The following is a 14,769-nucleotide window of genomic DNA, read 5'->3' as shown; positions in this document are numbered from 1 at the left end:
GCACTATTTGAACAAGGCAGTGATCTGAGTGGGTCCTAGGGAGATGTATAACAGCAGCCTCACGGTATTGGGAAATCCAGCAATCGTTAGCAAAACACCTATCTATCCTGTCTAGAATCAGGCTACTCCTATTTTTGTATATTTTGTTTGTCCAGGTGAATTTGCTGCCTTTGTACCCTAAGTCGACTAGCTTGCATTCATTAAGGCAGTTCCAAAATAAATTACTACGACTTGAGTTAATGAGGGTTGTCCCCAAATTTGTCCCTAGCTTTTGAGACTTTATTAAAGTCTCCACCTACAAACTAGTTATTAGGATTGCTTTTGGAGATAGTAACCAGACTTTACCATAGCAACTTCCTATCAGCCAAAATATTACTAGCATAAATGGCTGAAAATAACCAAGGGGCGTAGGATGAGAGTACCTTAATCATGGCATGGATGCCCTAAGAGTTAGTGGAAACCTCATTAACAGCGACACAGTCTTCTTTCCACATCATCACAATCTCACCAGACAAGCCAACAAGTGGAGATTGGATAAGCATCTCAAAATACAGCTCCTCTATTAGCTTTTTGTGATCAACTATCTTAGTTTTTAGCAATACCAGCAGTGCTATCTTGTGGAGCTAAACCATGTCCATGCAGTGCCTCCTGAACTCCGCACTGTTTCCACCCCTAACATTCCATATGACATAATTCATCAGGGGGGTTGGCTGTTTAGGGATAGGTTTCTATGAGACTTCTCCGTTCCCTGGGGAGACCTCATTAATTTCTTTTGGTTCTTTTTCTTCATGCTTAGCACTAGGGTTAAGTTGAGGAGTGATTTGGTCACACCCTGGGTATGGTGAGAGACTAGGCTCAGACCACACTTGGTCATGGTTTTGGGACACAACATCACAAGTACCTTGCTGGTCTCCACATTGAACTCGATTGCTCTGACTGGGTCCAGTAGTAGAGAGTCTGTGTGAAGTGGGCCGTAGGTTGTTCCTTCCATTTCTGGTGGGCTTTTCCTTTTCAGGAGATGTAAGGCTTTGTTGATTTCCCTTGTGATATTGCCCAATGGTGGTGACTGGTTTTTCTCTACTAGAGTAGAAGGTGATGGAGTCTGATGGTTTTGGGGTTCGATGGTCACAAACACCGGAGACGCTGCTGGGTCCTCCGTTCCCGGGTCTAGAAAGAAGGGGATTGATTGGAACGCTTGAGAGATTAGGGTATTGAGCATTGGTGGGTCCAAATTGGGATGCATGTTTCTATTGCTTGTCATCGCCTGCCACATGCTTGGGTTAAAGGCTACCAAGGCCTTGTTTAGGGCTTTCACCGTTATCCTCGCCAGATGCGCAAGGTTACTAGTTGATTTTCCAGGGTGAAATTGTAAGCTAGACCCTGTCCCTGAAGCACCACTTCCGCCCAGGATGTCGTTGAGTGGTTCGGTGGTAGAGGTAGCGACGCCACAATGGTGGGTGACAGATGATTTTTTTCTATTTTTGTGCTTTTTTGTTTTGCTACTTTAGGTAATGGTGGGGGGAGGGGTTATGTTAATGAGCCGAATCATAATGACATCATTTGATATCAAATCTAGGTCAGTGAAAAGGTCTTCGGTTAATGCATTTGGAGAAGTGGATTCAAAATTAATGTGATATCTATTTGAGTGGACGGAAGGTGTCATGTCACCTGAGATTGTTTGATTTCTCAGGTGAGGCACTTGAGTGTTCATGGAGTGTGTTGAGTTTTCCCATTAGAGTAGTCCGCTGAGAGAGGAGTAGGGGACACATAGATATTTGGGTAGGGGTGATTATTTGGGCTGGGTATTTCTAATTGGGTATGGACCCCAATTGTTGCTTTTGTATTGGCTTGATGGCCCAATGCCATATCTTTAGCAGAGTTAGCGTCTGATATTAGGCTATGGGTAGGGGCCTCCTTGTAGCTATCATTAAAGGGCCTCGTGGAATTTTTGGTTTCGACTCCATCAGGCCCCATTCCAACCTTGCGTTTGGCGATGTACTTGGGTTGGGATGTGTGTATTGGGCTACTGGGGGGTGAGGGTGGGATTTTGTTTATTGAGAGGGCTGTTGGGCCTATTGTAATTCCTGGACGGGGTATTATTGGACTTAAAATTGTATTGAAAAGTTTTGGTTTTCAGAAACTTACCTGAGTTTGCATCGAACATCTTTACCTGGATCTTTTGTGTTTTGGTGCATGATGCTGATTGTTTTCATTTCCGTTGTTTCTTTCCTTCGTCCTTTGGTTTTCTTTCTTTCGTCTAGGGAAGGTGACTGCCTTTCATCCATCTTCCTCCCCTTTCATAGTGTCTATCCCTGAATTTTCTGGGCCTTCTTGTGACTGTGGTGGTTGGACTTTTTTGAAATTGTAATTTTTTATTGCGTGACCAATTCTTCCACATGTTGTGCATAGTTTACGTTGACCTTTATAAATCACTACTTGCTAGAGGTAACCAATGATTATTGATGTTGCCACTGAAGTTTCCAGGGGTACTTGTATACAGATGCATGCATATCTTAACGTAGAAGAGGTGCATGAGTCAATTATAAGTAATTTGCCAGTTTCCTACCAACTTTTTTCAGTATTTCTTTGTCATAAAATTCTGTTGCTAGTTGGGGGAGGCGAATCCATATGGTTGTGGAAGAGAGAGTAACTTCTTATGGTACGAATTTTGGTTCCTCATTTACGTACTGCTAGGAAATTTCCGGAGACGAACCATGGCCCTAGATGTTGTGCCTTAACCCTATTTTCCTCTAGACTAAATTTGACAATAAAGAAGTCCCATCCTAAGTCAATCAAGATTAACTGTTCGGATGATTTCCATAGGTCAATTAGTTTAGATCGAAGGTAATTGTGAGGCATTCTAAGTCCAAAGACCTTTATGATAACAGAGAAGCACCATGGTTGATATAGGCGTTTCTTGTCTTTTTGGGAGAGGGTGATTGAGCCTTCAATATTTTTTTCTTTATCATCTTTGATAATTGGGGGATCCTCCTTGTAGTAATCTGTTTGGCTAACTGCCTGCTTGTCGAGTAGCATTTTCTTGTAAAAATGTGGTGTTATTTCTTTCACATCCATTTGATTATTCTTGTCCATTGCGGTGGTACAATGGGTGATATAGTGATTGTGTTGATGTAGGTAATTTCTTTTTTTTTTAGAGAAAGGGGACTTCTTATGCCAATGGAATACAATAGGTAACAATCACCCATACTTTTCGTAGCTACTATTAAGTTGACGAGTCACGTTCTCCTTCCTAATATCTGTTCCCAAGTCAACTTCGATTGTACCGCACACTCCACAAAGCGCGTGAGTAATCAAACTAGATTTCTTCTACATCTATTTCTCCCACGTTTGATTTCACACTCCCGAAGTTAAGTTACCTTTTTAACTACTGACGGTGATCGAGATCTGTGCTCTTACCTCCCCTCTCCCCCACCCACCCCCTAAACTTCTCTATATCTAACAATATATACATACAAACACACACACGCAGTAATATATACATTCAATGAAGAAGAAGATGACGGTAACGTGTTACGTCATCGTTTTGATAATATTGAGTTGTGTTTTACCGGCGAGGTCGGACGGTTCTGATCATAAGTACAAGGCCGGAGATCCGGTGCCTTTGTATGCTAACAAGGTTGGTCCTTTCCATAACCCGAGGTAATGTTTGTACTTTTTGCATTGTAACATTTTTGTAAATGGATAATCTGGAGCTGAATTGGCATTGTGTGTAAATACGATTTCAGTTTAAGTTGTACAATTTATTCATTTCTGGATTAAAATGTGCATATTTTTGTACATGTTGCGCTTCGAAAGTTGTCGGTGGATGTTAAGACGAAATAGTTTCTTGTATGTAATGTATACACGCACACATATTTTTTTACAATGGTAGTGTCCGGCCAGCGTGTAGCTAGACTATTTCACCATGTACCTGCTTACTTCGACCACCACACGTACCGAGTTACTTTGTCCACTTAAGATTTAGGACGATGGGAAGAAATAACTTAGTGTTTTTTGTTTCTGCTGGGTTTGAACCATGTTTTATGTATACACGTACACGTTTTTTTTTACAATGGTAGTGTCTCGGCCAGCTTGCGTATAGCTCGACTATTCTATCAGGTGTCTGCTATCTCCAACCAACACAAGTATTGAGTAGCTCTGTCCACCAAAGGTTTAGACTAATGGAAAGAAATCACCTAGTGTTTTTAGTCAATGCTGGGATTTGAACCATGTTATATGTATACTCACATACACACAAGACACATTGAATGAATTATATGTTTTTGCACATGTCTGTGTATATAATATAATGTGTATAGTCCGAGCCAAAGTTAGTGGTGCTGTCTAGATTTGATGAATTTCTCTTGGTATACAGCTAGTTTGTAGAGTTTCAGTTGAAGTCGTTGAAAGAATTTATGAGCTAAACTGCTACTACTTGTGCATGGTAGAAAGAGCTAAAGATAAGAAATTGAGATCTGTAGCTTTTAAGACTGAATTTTTTGCTTAGCATCTTCAAGGAAACTGGATATTGCAACAACATGGAGTATTGCTATTACCTAATTCTCAAAAAAAGAAAAAATCTGGAGTCTGCCTCCGATGGCTGACTTTATCAATGATCTGTATGGCTCCGGACTTTCGTTACCCTCTCTGTTACGCTCATATAAAGATGCCATATCCAGGATGTTTGGATTACTTTAGTGTATTAAGGAATTACTTGACGCAAATGATAGCATGCAACCAGAAAGAGACATATGGCGTAATTCTTGATGGACAATAATTCAACTGGCTTAAGACATCTAGGAAGCCTAATTCTATAATTTTATATATATGTTTGTTGGTATGTATGAATATTGATGTCTGAATGCTTTTCAACTCTTCATAAGATTTTAAATTTTAACAAAATAGCAGCCCCACTTCAAAATCTCTTTCTTCATTTAGGTAGTATATGTTTTATACAAGATCGATGGGAAAGTGAAGAACAAAAGAGCGTGTTCTAAATACATGGATTTTGAGCAAATATAAGTAAATTTGGAAAAGAAAACATAGGATAAATGTAGATGGTATGTTAGAACAGTATGGCCACAGTCAAATTCCTGCCAAATGTTCTAGGAGAAGCTTTTTTATTTGACTCCCCTGAAAGGTAACTACTTGCTTGTGGTGTAAGAAATGGGGAGTAGTAGTAATTTTGAGGAGACCTCTAATTGACAGGCTATATATACGATAAGTGGTACTTGTATAGGAATAGAGAAATTACCTAGTACAAACTGCAACCTTCACATTCAGAACAATTCAAACAATAACTATAAACTTCTTGGTCAAAAAGAAGGATTTGCACTCTTGAAATTAAATGAGACAAGCATGTAGACTGTGGATTATACTTGCTTTTGTACTGGCCTTGTCCTTGTATCTTCAAGATACTCAACTTCTGTTCTTTCTTTGATTCATTGTGGAAAAACGAGTCTTCATTTTTCCTTTCTGAAGAAATCTACAAGGCCATGCAGATATGCAAACAAGGAATGATGGATTCAAGCTTAAAGTGTAAAACACTGGATTTTAATGACTTGGAGATTGTGGTTCTAGTAAATTATTTGTCCTGCTGTCACAGCATTTTTTTTGTTGAACTTGATCAAAACAAAAAGTTGTGTATGTGCATTACAAATGTTGTGTATGTCCTTTTTGTCTGTGGAATAGCTCATGGACTTTTTGTTTTTTGATTTTTCGATCCAGTGAAACGTACCGTTTCTTTGATCTTCCTTTCTGTGCACCGGGTATGTAGTCAATGTTTTAGTTTCCTTCTTTTAAGTCGACTCTGTACATATTAAGTTCCAAATTTACTGAAGGATGTTTTTGCAGCTCATGCGAAAGAGAAAAAGGAAGCTCTTGGTGAAGTCTTGAATGGTGATCGATTAGTCAGTGCTCCTTACAAGCTTGACTTTATGTACGACAAGGACTCAGAAATAGTGTGCAAAAAGAAGTTATCCAAGGAAGAAGTTTCTCAATTCCGCAGTGCTGTTGCTAAGGACTATTACTTCCAAATGTATTATGATGACTTGCCCATTTGGGGTTTCCTAGGGAAAGTTGATAAGGATGGAAAATCTGACCCCAGCGAGTACAAATATTATCTGTTTAAACATCTCCATTTCGAGATCTTTTACAACAACGATCATGTGGTTGAGATAAATGCACGAACTGATCCTAATGCCCTGGTAGATATCACAGAGGACAAGGAAGTAGATGTTGACTTCATCTACTCTGTGAAATGGAAGGAGACAACTACTCCTTTTGAGAAGAGGATGGAAAAATACTCGCAGTCTTCATCATTGCCACATCACCTGGAAATTCATTGGTTCTCAATTATCAACTCTTGTGTGACAGTTCTTCTCTTAACTGGTTTTCTTGCCACAATACTTATGCGCGTCCTTAAGAATGACTTTGTCAAGTAAGTGGTAATTTTGTTAATACGGTTGGTTTGCCTACCATTCTTGGTCTTCAGAATAAATTCTCTCTTGAGTCTTCAAGTCAATTATTTGAATTCAAGGTATGCACATGATGAGGAGGCAGCTGATGACCAAGAAGAAAGTGGGTGGAAATACATTCATGGTGATGTTTTTAGGTACCCAAAGTATAAATCTTTGTTGGCTGCAGCACTTGGTTCTGGTACTCAACTCTTTACACTGTAAGTATGTTTTATCTATGAAATTTTTAATCTCAAGCATGTGTGTTTCTAATGCTCTTTTCCCACTCAATTTCCAGGACCATCTTTATTTTCATTCTTGCACTTGTTGGTGTTTTCTATCCTTACAACCGCGGAGCTTTATTCACTGCACTAGTCGTCATATATGCTCTCACGTCTGGTATTGCTGGCTATACTGCAGCCTCGTTCTATTGCCTACTAGAAGGGACAAACTGGGTTTGTTTTCATGGCTCTAATGCATGTCCTTTCCATTTGAATCGATACTCTTTCCTTGTCAATTCATATGACTATCTTTCTACTTTGGGACATGCTAAAATGTTTGACACTGCTTCATTCAACTTTCGAGAATTCAATTTCATTAAACTATTCAACTTTCAAAGCTTGATATGATGATTTTCCTATCAAACTAACTTTTCAACCATTACTTTAATATTATTCACTAATATAATAGAAAGGCAATTAACACCTTCACCTTTGTGTCGTCAAATACCGTCATAGAAAATGGAATGGTGAGTATATTAGTTTTATTTCCCCTAATTCTGAACTTTTTAGAACAATTAAAAGGAAATCATCCCTAATTCTGATTATTGTATACTTAATCATAAAAAAGGGCATTAAGCTCGTTGATAATTGTTTTTCCTATCCTTGGTACTTTGTTACTGCTGCGTTCCATTTGTTTAGGATCATTTTATCTGGAAATTATTTTGGGAAAAATGAAGGTGTTTTATATCGAGACAATTTATTTGTTTCCCCTAGGCCTTGGCAGTGTAGTAAGGGATCTCTCCCTGCCCCTTTGCTATTTTTGCTAACCATAGGGAAACGAAGACACTGCTTTTTCCACTGAAGTAAATTATTCAACTGGGTGAAATGTAAAATAATTTACCAACTTTATTCTGTCGTGATATCTAATCCTTGGCAGCAAGCACAATGACTTTTTTTTAAGAAAAGCATTTAGCTTCATCCACTCAAGTATTTTAAAGTGTGTGATACATTTGCTCATTGCCAAGACGTGTTACAACGTTTAAGAGAGCTATTCTATATCAGTATCTGCAGGTTATATTATTTGCCTAATTTCATCAAGCTAACTAAGATTATATGTATTGTCAAGTCATGGTGTCTTAGCTAGCGAAGCACAACAGCTGAAAATGGAAGTGAATGCAACAAAATAACAAGATGTTGTTAATGCCCTGCAGGTTAGAAACTTGATATCGACTGGGGGCTTGTTTTGTGGACCCCTGTTTCTCACATTCTGCTTTCTTAACTCCGTTGCCATTGGCTACAGTGCCACTGCTGCATTGCCTTTTGGAACCATTGTGGTCATTTTTCTAATATGGGCTCTTGTAACATCACCTTTGCTTGTCTTGGGTGGGATAGCTGGAAAGAACAGCAAAGCCGAGTTCCAAGCTCCTTGTCGTACCACAAAGTATCCAAGAGAGATCCCGCCATTGCCTTGGTATCGTGGAACTCTGCCTCAAATGGCAATGGCTGGGTTTTTGCCTTTCAGTGCCATATATATTGAGCTTTACTACATATTTGCAAGTGTTTGGGGTCACAGGATTTACACAATCTACAGTATCTTGTTTATAGTCTTCATTATCCTTCTAATTGTCACTGCTTTTATAACCGTGGCGTTGACATACTTTCAACTTGCTGCTGAAGATCATGAATGGTGGTGGAGGTACGACGGTCATTTACTGGTTTTACCTATTCCTTGACCTTTTGCATCTGAAAGTTGGTTCTTCATTTCTAACTTGTATATGTTCTTTCTCTGAATAGGGCATTCCTTTGTGGTGGATCAACCGGGCTGTTCATCTACGGATACTGCTTGTATTACTATTATGCGCGTTCAGATATGACAGGCTTCATGCAAACCTCATTCTTCTTCGGATACATGGCCTGCATCTGCTATGGTTTCTTTCTCATGCTCGGGAACGTTGGTTTCCGTGCTGCTCTATTTTTCGTTCGTCACATATACCGATCAGTCAAGTGCGAGTAGAGTTATTAGGTGGTCTTCCATGTCTTACAGATTGCTTTGCAGATTTGGTAAGGCAATCTGGTATCAAATACAAGCATGTAGGAAAATACGATTTCTTGAGAGGAAGCTTGTATTGTGATACACCGACACTTTTTGTCAGATATAATTGGCATTTTGCATTTACAGCTAAACAGTTTATATATTAATATAATAGATTTAGATTTTCCTAATTACTATGCATTCAGATACTTTTACATCAAAATGATTTTGTGTGTAGATACTTTTTATTGCAGTGGGCGTTTTTGATGAATGAATTTAGTGGTGTCAAGTTCTTCAGCATATGAGTGTATTGGGAAAAAACTGAATTTACATTGTAGGTGACGTGGCATGACACATGGACTGGTCAAACGGTAAAAACACAGTAAATAGCTAAGAGGCACGAGCGACAACATATAAGGGAAAAAGAAAGCAACATAGGTGCGGACCGTTACTAAAATAGGTACGAGTCTCGTACCTATCCAAGACCAAAGATCGGAAGAAGTTGAAGATACGAATCTGATGACGTAAAAGAGTCTAAATACAACATTGAATATCAAATACGTTAGAATATTTGATTTAAAAAGAAATGATTGTGTAACGTTTCTTTTAATGTCATTTATTGCTCATAATTGCCTCATTAAGACAAAGGCATTACATCTTCTCCTAGAATTAGCTATAAAAGGAGAAGAACTCACCATCTGTAAGGATACAAAATACTATTGGGATCTTACTGAAATACAAAACTATTTACTGCTTTACCATCATTCTCAAAAATATTTTATTTTCGTCTCCTGATTATCAGTAACCCGAATTTCTTTTTAGTTTTGACCAAAGACTCAGATTTTTGGTTAAACAAATTGGTTCCGTTACCGGAAAACTGATAATCTTTTCTTTTAAGCTATATCTTGTCCATTGTTATCACCATGTCAAACAACAACACCGACAATAACAGTAATAACACATTGGGAAACCATGAAAATCAAATCCATCAAAATCAAGGCGACGTGGTTCCCTCCCCTCCAGATTCACCACGTCAATCTCGTGAAGGCACTCCTGTTATTGAATCCCGTGCTGATCAACAAGAACAATCTGAACACTTTGAAGGAGGAACAAATGAAGCTTTACAAAAGCTAATTGATGCTCAGGTCGGCAAAGCTCTTCAGGCTCTAGTTAGTCGATTGCCTGCTGCACCACCCACACCAACTCCTAATAATAATACATTGGAGAATCCCCGTTCTGGTCTTGTTAATTCTGGAAATGGAGGAACCACCAGTGAACCACAGGAAGGGGGACCAGGTAATTCAAATAATTCATATTTGCAAAATTTAGTACTAACCTTGCAGAAACAGATTAAGGAACAAAATGAGCGTATTGAACAAATCCCTGGAGTTCCGCCTGTAATAAAAGGAGTAGACATGGACAAATACTCACAACAACCTTGGAAGCCAAGTGCTGCTCCCCTTCCAATTCCGAAAAAGTTCAAAATGCCTGACATCCCGAAATATGATGGTACTACAGACCCACGTGACCACGTGACTGCATTTACAACAGGCGTGAAAGGCAACGACTTGACCAAACAAGAAATTGAATCAGTACTGGTCAAGAAATTTGGAGAAACACTCACCAAGGGTGCATTAACCTGGTATTCTCTTTTATCTGAAAATTCTATTAATTCTTTTGCTGAGCTTGCAGATTCTTTTATTAAAGCACATTCGGGAGCACAAAAGGTTGAGAAAAGGATGGAAGATATTTTCAAAATCAAACAAGGGGATTCGGAGTTGCTTAGAAACTTCGTTGATAGATTCCAGCGTGAAAGAATGACTCTACCTCGTGTGCCTGACAATTGGGCTGCTATAGCTTTTGCAAGTAATTTAAATGACAAAAGTTCTGAAGCCACGAGACGACTCAAAGAAAGTCTTCGAGAATTTCCTGCAACCACATGGAATGATGTTTACAATAGGTATAGCACGAAGCTGCGAATTGAAGAAGATACCGTACCTAAGTTTCATCATGAAGAAAGGGGTGGTCCGCGAAGATCAGAAACTGAAAAAAGATCAGGTAAAAACAGGTACGATCCATATATGGGACCTGCCGGAAAAGACCCACGGTCAAAACAAGATAGCCAGCAATATGATCAAAAATCGAGGAACAGGGACTCTGGTTCTTTTTCAAAATTCAGGAATGATCGGAATAGACAAGAATCACGAGATGATGACAGAAGTTTAAAGGCACGATTCGGTGGATATAATTTTAATGTCTCTACCTCCGAGCTCGTGGCTGTTTTAAGAAGCATGGGAGATAAGGTACGGTGGCCAAAAGAGATGCGGTCAAATCCAAATAGACGCAATCCGGATCATTGGTGCGAATTCCACAACGATCACGGGCACAAAACTTCAGAATGTAGATTCTTGCAGAGTGAAGTGGATCATCTATTGAAGCAAGGGTACCTCACTGAGTTATTTAGTGAAAAAGGAAAACAAGCCTATATGAAAAATAGGCAAGAGCCACCAAAGCCTCCTTCACCAAAGAGGACAGTGAATGCGATAAGTGGGGGAGAAGATATTCACGGCATAACCTACACAGCCTCCAACAAGGTTTCTAAGGTAACAATTACACATGGGAAACGGGTGCGACAGGTCTTAGAAAATGAAAATATTTCGTTCGATGACGCAGATACCGAAGGAGTGATAACTCCACATAATGACGCTCTGGTAATATCTTTACTTGTACACGATACTAATGTAAAACGAGTTTTGATTGATCCAGGGAGTTCCGTAAATATTATACTACTAAGGGTATTATGTGAAATGCAATCTGAAGACAAAGTGATACCCAAGGCGCACACCTTGTCAGGCTTTGACAATTCAAGTTTGGTAACAAAAGGAGAGGTAATTCTAACAACTTTTGCTACGGGTGTTGTTAAAGAAACTAAATTTCAGGTAGTTGATATGGAAATGGCCTACAATATGATCATGGGGAGACCATGGATACACGATATGGATGTTGTCCCATCAACTCTACATCAAGTTATTAAATTCCCATCACCATGGGGAATTTTCCAAATTCGCGGGGATCAGCAGACGGCCAGAAGTGTCAACGCTGTAACAGATTTGGACTCGAGGCCTGATACAATTCAGGAACCTGAAGAAAATGAAAGCATCAAAACAACAATTGAAGAGCTCGAGGCAGTGATATTATTTGAGCAATGGCCTGAACGGAAGGTTTATGTCGGAGCCAATTTAAGCTCAGACATGCGAGGTATGATAATTGAATTTTTAAAAGCTAACATAAACTGCTTTGCTTGGTCCCACGCTGATCTGACATGGATACCATCGGATGTGATGACTCACAAACTTAATGAGGACCCTTCTTTCACACCAATAAAGCAAAAGAAAAGAAAGCAAGGTGCTTTCAAGAACCAAGTGATTCAGGATGAGGTCCAAAAATTATTAAAAATCGGATCGATCCGTGAGGTAAAGTATCCTAATTGGCTAGCTAACACGGTGGTCGTACCTAAGAAAAATGGTAAGTGGCGCGTTTGTGTGGATTATACCGATCTAAACAAAGCCTGTCCAAAAGATTCTTTTCCTTTACCGCATATAGACCAACTAATTGATGCAACCGCAGGTCATGAACTTTTAAGCTTTTTAGATGCATATTCGGGATATAACCAAATTAAAATGGATCCTGGTGATGAATAAAAAACTTCTTTCATCACAGACAGGGGGACTTACTGTTATAAAGTAATGCCCTTTGGTCTCAAAAATACCGGGGCAACCTATCAAAGGTTGGTCACCAAAATGTTCCAAGAACATTTAGGGAAAACAATGGAGGTATATATAGACGATATGCTCGTCAAAACCCAGCGATCTCATGATCATATTTCTCATCTATCTGTTACATTTGAAATTTTGCGAAAATTTAATATGAAACTCAACCCAGAAAAATGTGCATTTGGAGTTGCATCAGGTAAGTTTTTGGGTTTTCTTGTTTCTAACCGTGGTATTGAAGTAAATCCTTCTCAGATCAAAGCAATAGAAGAAATCCCGGATATCCTTACTAATAAAAAGGAAGTCCAAAGATTAACGGGAAGAATTGCAGCTTTGGGGAGATTTATTTCCAAATCCTCAGAAAAGTGTTTTAAGTTTTTCTCTGCACTCAAAAAGCAAGATCATTTTGAATGGAATGAAGATTGTCAACAAGCCCTTAGAAATTTGAAAGCTTATTTGTCAAAACCACCGTTATTGGCAAAACCAAAGGTGGAGGAAAAGCTTCTCATCTATCTGGCTGTATCTGAAGTCGCGGTGAGTGTTGTTTTAGTCCGTGAGGACCAAGGTAAACAATCTCCTATTTATTATGTAAGTAAGTCCTTATTGGATGCTGAGACACGATACCCACAGCTAGAAAAGTTAGCATTAGCTTTGATCATGATATCTAGAAAATTAAGACCTTATTTTCAATGTCATCCCATTATTGTAGTTACTTCTTTTCCGCTTCGAAATATTTTGCATAAACACGAACTTTCAGGAAGATTAGCAAAATGAGCTATAGAACTAAGTGAATACGAAATCATTTATCAACCCAGGACCGCTATAAAATCTCAAGTACTAGCTGATTTCGTGGCTGATTTTAGTCAGGGGATGCATTTAGAAGCAGAAAAAGAATTACTAGTTTTTAATGGTGCAAACCCGGGGACTTGGGTTTTATTCACTGATGGTTCATCTAATGTAAAAGAGGCAGGCCTAGGGATAGTCCTCGTACCACCTACGGGTGAGACTATTAGACATGCTATAAAATGTCACTCTATAACTAACAATGAAGCAGAGTATGAGGCTGTAATTGCAGGTCTAGAATTGACACGAGAACTCGGCATAACACAGATTATAATCAAGAGTGATTCTCAACTTGTGGTCAATCAAATGCTGGGGACTTATACAGGCAGGGAGACGCGAATGCAAGAATACCTCGCAAAGGTACGGGAGTTAATAAAGTAATTCCAAACTTGGAAAGTAGTGCAGATACCAAGAGATGAGAATGTAGAGGCAGATGCTTTAGCTAATCTCACATCTGCAGCAGACGTAGCAAACGATACAAATGCTTCAGTCATACATTTATTTTATTCCGTTCTCGAACCTGATAAAAATGAGGTAAATTTTAATCATTTAACATGGGATTGGAGAAACAAAATTATTGACTTTTTACAGCACGGTACCGTGCCTAATGACAAAGGAAAGGCTCACGTGCTTCGCAAAAAGCTGCTCGATATTGTTTATATCAAGGAAATCTTTATCGAAAGATGTCCAGTGGACCACTAGCAAGGTGTCTCGGACCCTCTCAAACAGAATATGTGATGAGAGAAGTGCACGAAGGACATTGTGGAAATCATGCAGGGGGGAGGTCACTGGTAAGAACGTTAATTCGCGCAGGATATTATTGGCCTAAGATGGAAGAAGAGGCAACCAGTTTCGTGTCCAAATGTGATAAATGTCAAAGATACGACAATAATATGCACAGACCAGCTGAGTTACTACATCCTGTTATAGCCCCGTGGCCCTTTATGAAATGGGGAATGGATATCGTAGGTCCACTTCTACAAGCAAAAGGTCAGGTAAAGTTTCTACTTGTACTTACAGATTATTTCACTAAATGGGTAGAAGCAGGGGCATTTAAATAGGTACGAGAGAAGGAAGTTAAAGACTTCATATGGCGAAATATAATATGCCGCTTTGGAGCACCTAAGGAGATCGTATGTGACAATGGACCACAATTCATTGGAGCTCAAATCACAGAATTTCTTCAAAGTTGGCAGATTAAAAGGATAATGTCTACGCCATACCATCCAGTGGGTAATGGACAAGCGGAATCCACTAACAAAGTCATTATCAACAACTTGAAGAAGAGGTTACACGATTCAAAAGGTAATTGGCCTGAGGTGTTACCTAGAGTATTATGGACTTATCGTACAATGATGAAAACAAGCACTGGAGAAACACCATTTTCAATGGTTTATGGTGCGGAAGCCTTAATTCCAGTTGAAATAGGAGAGCCAAGCACACGGTAC

The 14,769-nt window shown here is 39.1% G+C and overlaps 1 protein-coding gene across 1 annotated transcript; it reads left to right on the top strand.

Moving 5' to 3' along the window:
- Nucleotides 1-3,402: 3,402 nt before the first annotated feature.
- Nucleotides 3,403-8,899, top strand: LOC104224503 (transmembrane 9 superfamily member 3-like). The gene is made up of 7 exons (XM_009776176.2): nucleotides 3,403-3,660; nucleotides 5,728-5,768; nucleotides 5,854-6,439; nucleotides 6,539-6,676; nucleotides 6,754-6,910; nucleotides 7,888-8,372; nucleotides 8,471-8,899. The coding sequence occupies exons 1-7, from the start codon at nucleotides 3,506-3,508 to the stop codon at nucleotides 8,688-8,690; spliced, it is 1,782 nt and encodes a 593-aa protein (XP_009774478.1). The 5' UTR covers nucleotides 3,403-3,505; the 3' UTR covers nucleotides 8,691-8,899.
- The last annotated feature ends 5,870 nt before the right edge of the window (nucleotides 8,900-14,769 follow it).

The sequence above is a fragment of the Nicotiana sylvestris genome, chromosome 5 (genome assembly GCF_000393655.2).
Source record: "Nicotiana sylvestris chromosome 5, ASM39365v2, whole genome shotgun sequence".
Classification (NCBI taxonomy): domain Eukaryota; kingdom Viridiplantae; phylum Streptophyta; class Magnoliopsida; order Solanales; family Solanaceae; genus Nicotiana; species Nicotiana sylvestris.
Note: the sequence above shows the minus strand (reverse complement) of the source record. Positions and strands in the feature narration are given on the sequence as shown.